The sequence below is a fragment of the Macrosteles quadrilineatus genome, unplaced genomic scaffold, assembly GCF_028750875.1.
Source record: "Macrosteles quadrilineatus isolate MER2022 unplaced genomic scaffold, UCM_ALF_1.0 Scaffold_5__1_contigs__length_97177068, whole genome shotgun sequence".
Lineage (NCBI taxonomy): Eukaryota > Metazoa > Arthropoda > Insecta > Hemiptera > Cicadellidae > Macrosteles > Macrosteles quadrilineatus.
In genome coordinates this window covers 30,179,730-30,196,422 of record NW_026542598.1, presented here as the reverse complement: position 1 = coordinate 30,196,422, position 16,693 = coordinate 30,179,730, and the positions used below count along the sequence as shown (strand labels likewise).

At 34.7% G+C, this 16,693-nt stretch overlaps 2 protein-coding genes across 3 annotated transcripts in view; both read right to left on the bottom strand.

Annotated features, from left to right (window-relative positions):
* The window catches only part of LOC128995235 (transcription factor CP2-like protein 1), an 81,073-nt gene that overhangs the window by 52,155 nt on the left and 12,225 nt on the right, over window positions 1–16,693 (bottom strand). For both annotated transcript variants that reach the window (XM_054420182.1, XM_054420181.1), the window contains exon 2: window positions 1,181–1,833. In XM_054420182.1, the coding sequence (XP_054276157.1) occupies window positions 1,181–1,349 (169 nt within the window). In that variant the 5' untranslated portion in view covers window positions 1,350–1,833. The remainder of the gene's footprint in view (window positions 1–1,180; window positions 1,834–16,693) is intronic.
* Window positions 10,867–16,391, bottom strand: LOC128995236 (probable inactive tRNA-specific adenosine deaminase-like protein 3). Its single transcript, XM_054420184.1, has 3 exons — window positions 16,258–16,391; window positions 13,567–13,603; window positions 10,867–11,875 (listed from the first exon to the last, which is right to left on the bottom strand). The coding sequence occupies exon 3, from the start codon at window positions 11,861–11,863 to the stop codon at window positions 10,895–10,897; it is 969 nt and encodes a 322-aa protein (XP_054276159.1). The 5' UTR covers window positions 11,864–11,875; window positions 13,567–13,603; window positions 16,258–16,391; the 3' UTR covers window positions 10,867–10,894.

Sequence of the window (16,693 nt, the reverse complement as noted above, 5' to 3'; positions counted from 1 at the left end):
ACAAACAAAATCCCCACTAAAATTAAAGTGTATAAAAAGTTGCAATTTCTGTCACACAAATAAAAATATAATACATTAGTGGGTTTAGAATAATTTGACTAAACACAATCAAGGAGTCATTAAATGAACTAACTAGTATGAAAGTCCAGGGCTCAATCCCTATCATGCAATGACAATAGAAACTTGCTGTACAACTTTTATACGTTTATTTACAAATAATTATTTCCCATAGATATATTTAATTTACAAACTTTTCTTGTACAGTTCAATTGGTGGTTTCTAACCTTGTTTTGGTTCATCAGCTAGGGTATCATTCTCATCAAACACAAACATAACCTAACATTTAAAACAGTAAGCTAATAAAGTGCTTGAAATCTGTATGGCCAATTCAATGATACTTAAACCAAGAGTTGTTATGATGTTAATACTTTTAGAATATATTGTTTAGTAAACAGACCTGAAAACGTCAAAGATGGAATAGGTCTTCTCATGTCTGCGGCGCATTATCAGAACAATGACTTATGACCCATCCATATCAACAACCTAATAACTTTGCTAACGTTTACACTGGCCTTTACAAGTCTCATAATGCAAAGTTAGTACAAAACTCAATTAAACTATTATTAGTCACCATCTGAAATTATTTTAGAAAATTACATTTATCTACAGTTTAAAGTTTAAAAGACAAGCGTTGTTAACCAAATTAATGGAAAAATTAAGATGACTGGAATATTTCAAACCGTAGGTCTACAAATTAAAATTGTTTCAAATAAGCATAGAGAAAAATAAAGGTTGTTTTCTTTTTTTGCGTAGGGGAAATTTTTAATGCACGAACCCAGTTGTGAATAGTGTAAGACTCACAGGGTAAACCTACTTATATTAACCCTAAGTAGATTTCTGAGTGAACCTGTCAACTCAATTTACCAAATTCAAACAAATTTCTACTCTTTCCAATTTTCCCAAGGTTTTTTTTACTGTACACTAAAACCACAATAGCAATTGAGGATTATCATATAGGACTGGTTATGACCAACATCTACTTCGACGTTTCCTATAAGATATGATCAGGGGTGATAGAAAATCAAGGGTATTTGAATATGACACTTCTTATCAAGGGTAACTCGCTATTAAGGCTCTTGTTGTTGAGGTTATACTGTAATACCCTGCAAAATATACTCACATTGTTCCCTGCGTTGCATCTTTGGAGGCTGTTCTGTCTTGTCCTCCGGTTGTTTGCGTTTGCCCGACTTCTGGTCGCCCTCCGACGCCCACTGCCCCCAACACACACCCGGCGCCTCGTCGTCCAGGAACGAGGGATCCATCATTTCAGTCATCAACAAGTATTCCATCAATGCCACGGTGAGTCCGAGGAGGGAACAGCTTTACACGTTTCACACACAAATACGACAATGTAGTAAAGATAGAGAGAAACTCGGAAACTACGCCTATACTAACACTAGCCTAAAGAAAACCTAGCTGATCGGCCGATGGGGGATCTTTACTGTTCTTCTCCGGCAAGGCAGAATGAGGTATCTGGAGAAAAGCCATCTTATAATACTGATGAGGTAGACCGACTATCATTAACAGGACGATACTTCTGGAAATGTTCAAACCCTCTTCCCCGATGTGCATGACCTCGCGCAGGGGATCACGCCATGGTCTGCGCCGCTCTGTCTAGCGTCTGCTCAACTGCGCGATGGTGATCAACCAGAAGTTTCCCCGTTGTTGAAACCTCTTCTTCTCCCGTTTAGGGATCCAGAAACAACGTTCCACGGAGCAGACAGCGTAGGGAGAGGAACTTGATGGCTTCAAACTGTCGATCATTCAGCACACCTGAAACAAGTAAATATTCTTAGTTGAGGTTAGTTGGGTGTTAAACTTCATTACTTTTATTGAATAAAGTGCAGTAGCTACATTACTAATAGTATTTTTTTAAATACTAATAATCAAGCAAAAAATTTGTGTTTTAGTTGTAAGAAATAAAATAGCGATTTATTTTGCTGAAGCCAGCAGAAAAGTTTTACTTTCAGTCTTCCAAAACAACACTCTTGTCTTTACTTGGATTTTAATTATTTGAAATTCGTCATGACAAGATTGTTATCTGATGTCTATGGCCAAGCATAAAAATATATAAACACAGGTTAGTATTTGAAAAAAGTATTTTGAAATTACAAAAAGATTATTGAAGGGTATTCCTAAATGAGATTGGAGGATTGGCCCATCAGTATCATTTGGGCGAAGAGGCGAAGCAACGGCTTTGCACTTTGAATTTATTTTGTAAAAGAAGAAAGATGTCTTTCTGAGAGTTGGATGTATTGTGGTGGAAAACTGAACCACCCATATAATATGTTGTCAGTATACTGTTAATACTGTTCAATGAAATGGCGACCATACATAGTAGGTATTTTAAGCCAAGTATGAATGGAGATGAATGTAGGATGAGTGGTAGCCTGGCTACTATATGTTTTCTGAGCGCATAGCCAAGGTACAGAGTTAAATCTGGCTGACATGATACAAGTGATGTAACCTTTTATCATAATTTCCCCCAGTGTAAAAAACAAAATGAAGCCCATTTACACACATCACAAAAACCCTAGTGACAAAAAATACTGAACCTACATTAGTAAAACATTTCTGTCAATTTAAGCACCAGTGTCCCAATCAAAAGAAAACTTAAATAAAATAAACATAACAAAAAATCTAAGTGAAATCTCGACCAAATATGAGAAAATATCACCTGTTGCGGCAGTGGCTCATTGCCCAAAAGATCTGTCATGTCACACTTAAAATGATAACTCATTGGTTGATAAAGTTAATGATTTGTATGTGCTATCAGCTGATAAGGACACTATTAAACCGACCAACAGCTTGATAAACACAATCCATGTAATAAACGAACAGCCACTGCAGTTATCACATACTCAAGTTCACACAAGCACGCTCAGCGGTTCATATTGTATCACTATTGGTAAACTGAAACTGGGCCATTGTAAATAAAAACTCTATGACTTTTACCCTCTAAACCTACGTATTATTCATTGATCCAATTGGGTCCAATTTTATCAAGTTTTTCTTTGAAGATACACACAAAATATAACTTTCAACAAACGAGTTATTGGTAAACACTCATCAGTAACAAACTTAAGTATCCTACTAATATTATAAATGAGAAAGTTTGGATGTATGGATGTATGGATGTATGGATGTATGTTTGTGACAAGTGAACGCGAAAAATACTGGTCGGATTGGGCTGAAATTTGGCATGATGATAGCTCACATTCCCGATTAACATATAGGCATATTCTTATTTCAAAAATCCTTTGGGGCTCCGCCCCAGTGGCTCTGGAGTTTCCCATGTTAACCTTATGAGAAATGAAATTATTGAATCTTAACAGCTGTTTCAATTAAACAAGTTGGTTCTGTTCTGTGATGTTCAATAGCATTAAAGTTACAAAAATTACCAACAGGGTGCAGCACTATTATTTCTTTTACATTTATGACAACAGCTAATTTGCAACCAAAAGGTGAGTGAGCGTAGCGAACGAACTTCAACCTGGAGGCGAGTTAGCGTAGCGAACGAGCTAACCTGAAGGCAAGTGAGCGCAGCGAACGAGCTCCAACCTAAAGGTGAGTGAGCGTAGCGAACGAGCTCCAACCTAAAGGTGAGTGAGCGTAGCGAACAAACTTCAACCAGGACGTGATTGAGCCATGCGAACGAGATAATCTTGAAAATTAAGAAGTTAAACGGGGCAAAGCCCGCGGGTTACAGCTAGTATGTAATAAACGGAATCAGAAAACTGGAAGCAGGCTAACTAATGTAATGAATTATATTTAATGAAAAAAACCACCATTAAAATAAAATACAAAGATTCAACGCCTGGTGATACCATGGATTGGTACCCACAAACAAAATTTTGTCAAACTTTTGCACACACATACTCACATGCACATCCAGACACAAAGACATCACTTAAAAACCACTTTTTTGGGTTCAGGGGGACCCAAAACGGATATTTCTACCCTTCAAGAAACTAAATTATTTGTTTTTTAAGCTCAAAAACTCTGGTAACAGCTGGCGTTTTTTAATAAAAGCTTTAAGTTAAGAGGTTCTTGCTAATGAGTATCTATGATTATTGAACGTTTTGTTTATTATTACGCTTATTGGAGGTTCTGCGATTCATGTGGTAATCGAATGCACCACAAGATCTTGAAAATTTCTCACAGACGGAAGAGGTGTACCACAGGATAAGATTAAACGATAGTTTTACTCTGATTTCTCTTCAGTTTCAAGGAGTCCTATAACTACAGTATAATTAAATTAAAAAAGATCCCATTAGTTATCGACTGAAAATTATGTTACACATCAGATGTTGACAGGAGAAAATTTGAATGAGGCATTGAACTGTCTTTGTACACAAATTTGTTAAGCAAACATCTTATCAGTTCACTCTGAATATCTCTAATCTTGGATGATAAGTACAAAAACATTACCTATTTTAATATCAACATATTGATAAACAAACAATTCCTGATAATTACTACTTCACCATGTAAGATCATGACTTCCAAAAGTTCTCGAGGTCAACGTATCTATTTACAGGTGGGGTGCAGCTAATGTTGAGTTAAGAGTGCAGGACATCTATCCCAGGGTTGTAGGTTCATATCCATACAATTACTAAGCTCAGTGTAATTTCCTGTGACTTTGAATGTATTGTAACATGTCTCATTTTGTGTAGTTAGCTATATTTTCTTTATTAACTGACTATGCTATAACTCGAGCTGATCTATGATATTGTCAATAATTTCTAAAAATTCAAAGGAAAATAAACACATTTCATTTAATTTCATTCATTTCAATGGCTAAGAGCATTGACTATTGAAGAGCTAACGTAAGCTGTTGGTTTACTAATCTAAAAAAAAAAAAAATAGCGTTAGAATAGAGTTACGGTAGTTATTAAAGCACATAAAGATATCTTTTCAACATCTATTTCTGATTTTACTCGCAGTCACTTTGAGTGTCCAAGTAGCTAAGACTCATAAAACTTCAGTTGTTTTTGGATAGTTTGAAAAAAAAAATCTTTATAAATATTTATTTGTCGATTTAAAGAGGTAATCTTATCTTACTAATATTATAAATCTGAAAGTTTGTGAGTTTGTGTGTGTGTTGCTCAATCACGCATAAACTACTGGACGGATTGGGCTGAAATTTGGCATGATGATAGCTCACATTCCCGATTAACATTAAGGCATATTTTTATCTCAAAAATCCTTTTGGGCTCCGCCCCAGTGGCTATGTAGTTCCCCATGTTAACCTTATGAGTATTCATATTTAAAGGGAATTAAAGAATTTAGTCAGCTGTTTCAACTTTACAAGTTGGTTCTATAATATGCAATAGCATTAAAAAGTTATAAGGTTTCCCAACAGGGTGCAGCACCATTATTATTTTGTTTTTGCATATATGACAACAGCTAATTTGAGCTAAGCAGCAACAAAAAGCTGTGATACACAATGAGAACTGTCAAAGCAAGATTGTTTACAGTTAGGTTTGAGTTTTTAATTTAATGAATAATTTGTGATATTGTGCGAATGTTTGATAATTTATTTATTTTTTTTTCTATTGTTTAGGTACAGTGGTATAACATTATGGCAATGGTAGATGTGTTATACTATATCAAACCGTAAATTTATGAAAAAATTTTATCAAACTGTGTCCTCCCCCCATTGCAAACGCAAAGCTTGAGTATAACTGCAATAAGCATTTTATACTTATATGCCAACCCCGTACGAAGGACGGGTGCTCTGCTAGTAATCCATAAATGCATGGTAAAGTAGAATGAAAAGAGTGTATTACTTTGACAAGTTATATTAACTTAAAACAGAAGGATTCAGTTAAGAGTTTCTAAATCAAAAAAGTGATTGTCAAAAGTTTTGTACGAATTGAGACTACATACAACCATATCCATGAGGGGAAATTCAAAATGACCGTTCAATTTTATAGTTCTCTGTAAAAGACTACCGGGATAAACCAACTCGTCTTTTCAAATTCAAACCTACATTTCTCTACCAGCATGCCAATTTCTTGACTTTCGGTAAAACTATTTGTTGGAACTTACACAAATCCAAACTGCATCAGGTGGATATAAGAAACGGACTGATATAATAACTGCCAGCTTATTATCATTGCATTGATGATAACACTAATGTGACCTTTGACTGGGATTTAAAATTGACAAATAAATTTTTCCACAAAGTGAAAAAATGTTCCAAGACTATGTTTTGTCTAGTCACCAAATGAAAACTATAATATTTGCGTTCTACAGGTAATTGACTTTCAAAGTGGTGCCACAGTGTTTAGAATTATTCACTTTTTGACTTGAAATGTTGATGGTTCAATTCTGAAAAATATTTGTATCTTCCTGGACAGGCTTCCACTGGATACGGTCACTTATTGTAGAATCCTGGTCTGGTGACGACCATGTCAAAATCGATTAATCATTATTCTTCACCATAAGAATAGTGATGTTTTGATTTTGACATAGTTGTCCCTAGAAGACCGCAATTGTAGGGTACTTTATGTTCTGTATATAAAGCCTTTTGGTGACTTTCTAATGGTAATTTTAACATCTAACTAAAACTGTGTCCAAATACCTCTGTTAAGTTTATATGACAAAATGTATGTTATATTAATTATTCCACCCCTTGGAATCGTCACTGATCGTGAAAGTAATTTTTCATTTTCATTTTTGTTTGGAGCGTCTGGGTTAAAATATTTGTTTGAATGGATTACAGACCAAATTACCAATTCAATATTATTATAAATAATCCTGGAAAAAACACAAGCTTTTTGATGGTTTGAGACTGGGCCAAACTGTTCTTAACCATCCTAAGGCTTTTAATAAGTCTTGGCTAATAAAACAGTTAATAACCCGAGAAAATGCTACATAGATCATCATACACTAATATTGATGTTCATATTTAGCTTTAAATACACACCTAAATGGTGTTGCTACTTAATAAAAATGTAATGATAATGTAAGGGAAATATTGGTAAAAATCTCTTAAAGGACGTTAAATTAACACCACTAAAAATGCTACACACAAAAAAGAACTCGTGAATTATTAGAATCATGTATCTGACTCAGAGGAGTATACAACAACAGTGTTGCCCAGCTCAACATGAGACAGGATGTGACAATTGTCTAGTAATGGACCGACCACTCCTCCTACTCATCCACGAGAAATGAGAAACTAAAAAGCCTCTTTGTCTCATTGGGTGCTCTCGCATAAGAAATGAGATAATAAACCTCTTTGTCTCATTAGGTGCTCATGAACGAGAAATAAAAAACTAAACCTCTTTGTCTCAGTAGGAGCCCTCGCACGAGAAATTAGATAATAAACCTCTTTGTATCATCCTTAGGTTATCTTGTATGAGAGATGAGAAAAAATCCGCTTTTGTGTTCTTAGACAAAAAATGAGAAACCAAACAACCTTTGTCTCTTTACCCGCTCTAGAACAAGAAATGAAAAACTAAACCTCTGTCTCATTCCGTGCTCACAAATGAGAAATAAAACAGCCTGTCTCATTATGTACTCATGGACAAAAAATGAGAAACTAAACAATCTCTTTTGTCTCATCAGATTCTTATGCACAAAACTAAACCATTGTTTTGTTTGTGTCATTCGGTGCTCTTGCATAAGAAATAGAAACTTAACCTTTTTGTCTCATTAAATGCTTCAAAATGTTTTCCACAATGACCTCCACTTAAGCATTAACCCCATTAAGCTATTATTTATACTGTTGTTACCAGTGGCGGTTCTACGACCTTGTCAAGGAGGTCTACCAAGGGTGGTCTACACCATGCCGGCTAGGGGAAATTTGCAAGTCCTACCCCAGGAAATTTAATTTGGAATGCCGTTTGGTGACTTTTAAAAGCCATTTAAAATGTCTAGAAGTGTGTCCAAAAACCCCCGTTACGTTTTTTTTACAAAATATATGTTTAAATTTTTATTTTCAGTGTCCAATTGGGGGGTCATTAGGTCCTACAGCCTGCCCCCCCCCCCCTTGTAACTGCCACTGGTTGTTACCATTACATCATATTACCAAATGAGATGGGGTCACGAGTTTTTTGCATTTTAACCCCAATGAATTAAGGATATTGGAAAGAAATGACTTGCAGCTCTAGACTTTTGACAAGCTGTTTCTTTACATTATCAAGTCAAATTCAAATCATCTAATTAAATGTATTTTCTCAGGGTTCAAATGAAGAAATGTTCATCCCTTCGCAAACTATCAATAAGAATCCTCTGTCATAATTTATATCTATAAAGAACACTATCTTCAACAAAATTAGTACAGACCATTCAATTGATCACGAGGCCAACACAAAATTTAAACATACCTGAATGCCAATGACCAGTAACACTGAGAGAGAGTTATAACACTCTGTCACATTCACAGTTTATTCTTCACTGCACCAACAGTAACACAACACTAACACTAGAGCTGCTCATTATTATCTAACTGCAACCAACCCAGTAGTCACTCACTGGACTGAACACAACACAAGTTACACAATACCTCCAACAACTAACCAGCTTTTGATTATATTTTGTAATCATTTGTGATAAGCCTTATTTAAAATAAATAAAATAAAAAATAACCCCACCGCAAAAAGTGTAAGTATTCCCTGAAAAAGTAAGCGAATCTTCATCTGTCTGATTGGATTTTTACTACAATATTTCTTAAAGTTTTAAGATTTATTTCATGTTTTATTATTTTTATGAGTAGACTACTTTAGGTTTGCTGCTATAGGTAAGTTGATCAAGTGTTTTTATTAGTAGGCCAACCATTTTTACTATAACCATTAGGCGTAAACTAATTTAAATGCTGATTATTAGTACTATCTACACATTATATAAAATTGAATTGATTAACGTAGGTAAATACCTTGCAGTGATTCCAAAAAATAAGAAACCCAATTCCTTACCAAATTTCTTGGAAAATGATTTTTTTACCTCTAGAACTTTAAATAAAGCACAACACTAACGCGACAATGTCTTCATAGCATCAGTGCACAGTGCCCCACACACACACACACACACACACTGACTTTAGTAATGGAAATGATATCATGAATAAGCCTATTTAAACAATTATTGCCTTGTGTACGAGAAATTAATGGAAGGGGGAAGCATGTTATCAAAACGGTTAACCCAACATTTACATGTTAGCTTTAATTCAACAAACACTATTAATTATGGTCAAAATATTTACTCATCTTAGTTAATAAAATGATGTAGATTGATTGTTTAAGGATTTTGGTAAAATTTTGGTAATTTTTAATTTCATACTTAGCTATTAACATTTCAATTTAAAAACACACCTTATGGCCTTCCCTGTAGCTGCAAACCTCGGTAATTATTAAACTTAATGGTATTTAATTAGAAAATAAATCGGATAATTTAAAGAAAATATTTTTTTGAAAATCCAACCAGGTTAATTGAAATTCACTTAGTCTGCAGTTTTGCTGCGGCGGGGGTATTTTCATGAATATAAATGATAAGTGAATGATGTCGAATACCTTGCATAGTGTTACTGACTATAACTATCCCTGCTATTTCTTTGGCTAAGCCCAATGATCTAGGACGACTGGACTCAGTTTTGAGTGATCAAAAACTTCTTACAGTATTTTTCTCAGTATGGAACTGGCTATCTAATAGACAAGAACTCTCTCAGTGGCATGAAAAACCATCCATTGTTTCACCACACTTACATTAAAGTGAAATGTAGAGCCTATACAACATTGAAACATTAACCTTGTATAATGCTCACTTTCACCTCAATCTGAGTCTGCCAGATCCGATGGTTCAGAACTAAACCCAACTCTATGACTGGTCATTTCTCTTTTAGTTTTTTAATTATGATTCGGTAAAAAAAATCAGAAGATCTCGGTCAATAACAAATCCAACACAAAGCATCACATAAAGCCTATCCCTGTACTCGTACTAATTTCTCAAATCCACTTTGCTGAAAATATGCATCACCATTTCCTAGAAAGTGACTAGGCCTAAATGAAATCATTTAACCCTAAGACTTCGACCTAGACAAGATTAAATTACAAACGACAAGGTTTATTGAATAAGTCTAAACATTTCCTGCTGCAGATATAGGTTCTGGGAATACTTGTATGACGAACACATTTCTTCGCCTAATGCGATGAGCTGACTGGTTACTCGACGCTGGGTCGTAATTTGCCAATTGGTGCTCTATTTGCTCTTAGTTGACCCAAATAACTGACAATTTGTTGGCGGCATCATGGACTATAATTACACTTGCTCATGATAATTAATCGTAGCCTATAAGAGATCTCGAGTGTGCAGCAACAGGACTAAACACTAGATCGCAATCAGCATCGTAAAAGCTTCTTCAATTAAAATAATAAATAGAATATTTTAAATAAAATGCGTCTTCCAACAATCTGATATATTATCATTTGATACAAACATTTACAAGATGGTACGTATAAAAGATGTTACTATGGCGATCAATTATGACCAGTCACACTGGCTATCATAAAGCCAAATCGTAAACTCAGTGTCCAATTTTGAGTCTCCAATTTTGGAGACACCTAGATTAGATTTGATTCATTCTCTGATCATTTTTAAATAGTAGCAAAAGATGTATTTTATTTATATCCCTTTTACTCGAATAAAATGTAATTGATTGAAATACCGTAGTGATATTGTTGACAGTGTTAACTTTTATTAAAATGTAAATTGGTTCCAGAAAATATTCAATCAATCAGTTTTTAACAATAAACATGGATTGAAGATGGAAGAGGATGTTAAATTAAGTAGGTACTCATGTAAAATAAAAAGCTTTATTGTAATTCTACTACCCACACAGGTCCAAGCATTCTTCCATAAGTAGGTTTTTAAAGACTTCGTAACGGTGGTTGAGTCCTTTGAGAGTATGAATTTTTGTCAAAGATCCGAGAGTTCCTGTCGGTCTTTCACACCCGTAAAACACTCGTCTAACTCTACTGTGCACCATGGCCATAGCACACATTGCACAAGGTTCTCGGGTGATGTAAATGTCGTAGCCAGTGCATAAATACGGACCCACAGGTTTTTCCACCCCCTCCAAATCTCGTTTGCCGTGAGTCACAACTGGTTTTTGCACATCACGTTGGAAAACAAAGTCATCTTCTTTCACCGGCCAGACACCGCCTCCTTGAGAACGAGCGATCAGATCCACAGCCACCATGACCGCATGTCTTATAGGATGAGTTTGCCTATCATCTGCTGCTACAGCCAACAAAGATTTGTTGACGGGATCAACAATTGCAGCTCCAACTGACGTTTTACTTCTTCTCGCTGCACCTATAGCTTCTCTCATCCACCTGCAGTGCTGTTCCATCTCCCCGACCGTGAATAAGGTATTGGACAATAACTTCTCCAGATATTTATCTTCGTGAAAAGAACAAGACCATATCGACTTCACTCTTGAATATTGTTTTAAAGTTCTTGGCATTGATTTGGGAATTTGTATGAGTTTCAAAGAATCCAAATCCAGTCCTGTGATGTCCAGTTTGTCATCTTTTAAACATTCCTCGTCTCGCTCCGATGTCAAGTACAGAATGATATGGTCCTGGTAAACTCTTTTCAAGTGCTGCAACGTAGGGATCGGTAGTTTGTCGTTGAGTTCTAGAACCAATCTTGAAATGTGTTTTTTGTCTTTTATTTTGCACACGGCAACTTCAACCAAAGGTGCATCTGACAACAGGGAGTCGTCCACAACTGGCTTAAATGACTTGAGGATGGTTTTGATGTCAAAGTGAGGAGTAGTTCTCTTGTCAGCCATTGTGGAATTGTCCTGAAAAAGAAAAGCACAACCGATTGATACTGACATAAATAACACATATAAATAATAAAATTTGAAAGCTAAACTAAACTATATTTAAATCACGAGTCAAATGTTTAGTTCATGGATATATGTACATTTAAAACTTTTACAATTAAAAACCCATTTTAAAACCAAAAATTTGTTGCACTTGTTAGATAAAAACATAAGAATAATAATTTAAACTACAAGACTGAGAATGTGCACTAAATACAAGAGCAATACATAAAATTAAATTAAATACAGTCCCTAATATTGTTTTAACCATTACACAAATATTATTACAGGTACAAATAAAGAATAAATTTATATTCTTGAGAATACAAAACCCAAAAATAATTTGGATCCTCACTAAAAATGTTTAATTCTTTTTTATTGTCCCTATCTATGCCAGTGGCACTTATTAATGCGTTTTGTAAGGGAACGGTCCAAACTCTGGTCTTCTTACTATCAAACGTTGGCCTGTGTTGTTAGAAAGAATCTTTGCAGTAATTGGTAGAACAATGACAAGTGGAACCTGAGTCTGGTAACGATCTTGGTCGGAATCGAACCAGCAACCTTCAGGTTTGAAGGACAGCACTATAGCCACTCAGCTAATTTAAGATTTAAAGGGAATCTTTCAGACCATAGTTTTAATAGTTAAATCTAACAATGTTGCGGTACAAACAATAAGAATAAGATTACCTATTCAATTGTAATATTTAAAATGTGTATTGTAAGATGTCTCATTTTATGTAGTAGCTATATTTTATCTTACTGTATTTATTAACTGACTATGCTATAAACCTTAGCAGTTGTATGGCTTTGTCAATAATTTGTGAAAATTCTAAGGACAATAAACACATTTCATTTCATTTCATTTCAATGTTAAAGCTGTCAGGGAATATTAAGATGAACCCTCTATAGTCTCCAGTAGCATGAAAACCAGAGATCATCTCCAGACTCAGTTAAACAGATAGTTTACACAAAAAAATACTCATTTCCCCAACCTAGGACAGTCATTTTATTACATATGAGCTTGGTTCTATCTCCACCCCAAAAACCATGAAGCCAAAAGTGCATAATTAATAATATTATTGTCTATCATTAACTATGAATACAAAAGTTATTTTTGAGTGGCTTGGCCCAAAGAACAAAGCTGCTCCCATGTACGTGCAAAGGCGGCTGATTTGATCCTTATTGATTTGAGATCAGTTGTCATTTTTCATTGACCAATTAATCATGGTTGTTTTGTAACAGTAAGTTAAAGTTATATGGTAAATAGTAATAAGTTCAGAGAATGGACGATTCCTTTACAATTTTATGCAGCAAAATACTTGTTCTTTATGAATTACTGCCTTGTTCTCCATTACCATAAGTATGGTTTTAGTATGTGTATCAAGAGTTGCAACTGTTTAAGCCATATCTCCTTTTTAAAACTATACAATTTCAGGATGTGCAGATATTGTAAACAATACAACTCAATTTGAATATTAAATCTACTTTGATAGGTTACGGTACTATCAAAACTCAAAATATTAAAAAATACCGTGTTTGTGTTACTGGGTCATTTAATTTCATAAACTTGTGTAGAAATATATTGTCTTATACCAAATAATTAATACCAAATTAATAAGTTAAAATGAATTATTGATTATAGAGTACTAAAACTCCAAGAAACTCACCTTAAAATGTTTTCGTCTGGGCTGAAGCTCTTCTTTGCTGGAAATAAGTAGTTTCTCAAACTCACATTTTCAAACAAAAGCCTATAGGCTACAAGTAACAATCAAAATTAACATTGTGATCGATTGATCAAACATTACAAAGACTACCCTCTTCACTGAAGGTAAACCATTCTAACCTCATAGGTAATCCATTCTAACCTCATACTTCTCGTGGAAACAAAATAGTTGTAGACGATTTAAGTAAAGAGTCAAGTCAATTTTCAGAGACTTATGTTTTGATTTGCACTGTTTTCAAAAACTGCTGCACAACTTACTATGGAGAGTAGTGAAGCATTTAAGAACTACCGACTTTGTTATATGAAAATCACACCAGAAGTTCAGCTATACACTGACATTTTACAAGTGTTACAAACAATAGTTAAATTATTACAATCAAACAACAATTAAAAAAGAGTGAAGGTTCTAAATAAAGTAAATAAGGTACCCAAAGACACTCTGAAGCCTTGTTAACACGATTCCAGTAGGCCCTAACCATAGAGTACCATAGTTGCATAGAGGCAAGTAACCTGCCCCGCCTAATAAGAAATACTAACTTTAATTAATCCTTATAGAATGGCCCCTACCAAGGCCACACTAAAAAAACAGGCCGTAATGCTCGTCAAGCATGACGTCACGATAGAAGATGGCAATGACATAATGTTAGCCGTTTGTGATCAGCTGCTTGTTTTATTCTTCTTTCCTTTGAAAATAAACAAATAAATACCTACGTCATTGCCGTCTTCAATCGTGACGTCATGCTTGACGAGCATTACGGCCAGTTTTTTTTAGTGTCGCCTTGCCCCTACAGGGTATATTCCTTGACTGGCATCAATACTCTATACAATGGGCGAATATCTGGATGGATCTAGTAAACACGAGTTTGCTGCTTTGGTTCTTTAAAAAGCCTAGACACTAAAGCTTTGGTTCTTTTTAATGCTTCAAAACTGGACCCAGCTGTCCTCGATCATTGGAATTAACATGTGACTGACAATGAACCAGCCGATCTTAGTCAGTAACAAACCTGTCATATCATTCATCACTCTCCTTCACCTAAAAATACACACGCTGTGTGACGGCGTCGTAAAAATAAAATCTATCATTAAAAAATTAGAAACGGAGAAGGATGTTTCGTGTTCTAAAATCAGAGATGTTGGTTAAATAGATACGATAACTGGTAGATGGGGTCTATTTTTAAACAAAAAAGTGTTATTTTTTCTAAAAACAGTTTTTTTGCTTTATAGATACTACAACTACCCTACGCCATGTTTAACAATCTGAAAAATTAAATCATATCCGAAAAAGAATGCCGGGATTTGAAACGGCCATTGCTTGGGGACTATTCAAAATAACTGAACGTCAAATTGGAGTTAAAATAAATAAGTTTTGTTTTCCAGGTAGCAAGGCAGGAAACGTTAACATTAACATTAGCAAGCGCAAAAGAGGTGCGTGGTGGCAAGCAACCATTGTATCTGACACGCCTGAGGCCAGTCGCCAGTGCTACAATGTTTAAAGCGCAACAGAAGGCACAGTGTGATCTGTGATTCGCAGGGTGTAAATTGATTGTTAAATTAAATTCAATTTGAATTAACTCGATAAAGCAATTCGGCGCTGGTTTAATCAGTTTCGTGACACAGGAAGGGTTTTCAAAAGACATTCACATGGTCGACCAAAAACAAGTTATGACATAGTCAAAGAAATGTGACAATCCTGCATCAGAAGCCAGAAAAAAATCAATTGCCCGATGAAGTCTTCAGTTACTTAATTCAACACTGTATGATGTTATTTGTGAAAGAATGAAACTTAGTGCTTACAAAAATCAGTTAAAATCAGGTTAAACCCCGCTCTAAGTGTACAGACTTGGCCAGTTTTATGCTCATATGAGATTACAATACGAATTTCATTGAATTTTTCCAAAATTTGATTAAACATTTTTTTTTCTTCAATTTGACTTATAAATGGTTAAAAATTCTTTAATAAGTACCCAAGCAATGTTCTTTCGAAATCCCAGCATTCTTTTTCTGATAGTCTAACCTGAAAAATTAATTGGACTAAATTAAATGTGTTGCAATACAATATTACAGAGCTGAACCCTAGAAAAAGTACTTCAAGTAAAAAAAAATAATAGGTTGAATATATTTATATATGTATGTATAAAATATACCATTATGTTTTAAAAGAGTGTACATGAGGGATATACTTTTTTTCCTATTAGTCCTTTTTAGTTTTAAAAAATACTAAGAACACTCCTTTACTCATGGTAGACAAAATCATATAATTTAGTCCCCATATGTACCAATAAGTATTAACAATCATATGACCGCCTTTGTTACTCACTTATGAAAAAAAAAACGTTAGGTAAACTTAAAACAGAAAATATAACCCTGTGTGACTTGAAGGTGGATAGGCTACTATTACTAGGATATACTAACTATACAAAATTCCTTTAATGCAGACCCTGACAATAACGAAAATCATTACCTAGATCGATAAATAGTATAATGTTTAGAATTATATAAGCCATTCAAAATAAAAAGTTATAATCATGTTAAAAGAAGGATCGCTCTTATACAACGTGTCAACGCTGATGCAAGGACATATCAACAAAATACAATCCCAAGATTTACCAATAAACATCAAAATAAAATCACATACCCCTATGTGACTCCACTCCTGCAAAAACACATGGTGAAACTCTGATACCAAAACTCTAACACACAAAACCAACACTGGGAACAAACAGTTTGTTGAGGCACGACCGCAAAGTGGACACTTGCAAACAGTTAAGATGGTTGACTACTAGAAGCAGACTGATTAGTACAAAATTCCTGCATCAATTCACCCCCTCTCTGCCAGCCAAAACAAATAGATGACACAGACCGCTATCTCATGGTGGACATTGATCATGCCATTGTAGTATTTGTCGCAAACAAGGAGATTTTGTTGTTAGACATGAGTATTTTCAAAGTTAGATTTTAGTTCCTCATATCGCATTAAAGTAGAAACTATATATCACAAACCGATAACAACTATTTTAAAAATTGTCTAGCTTTTCAAAATGCTTTTGTGGTGTGCCACAGGGTACCATGTT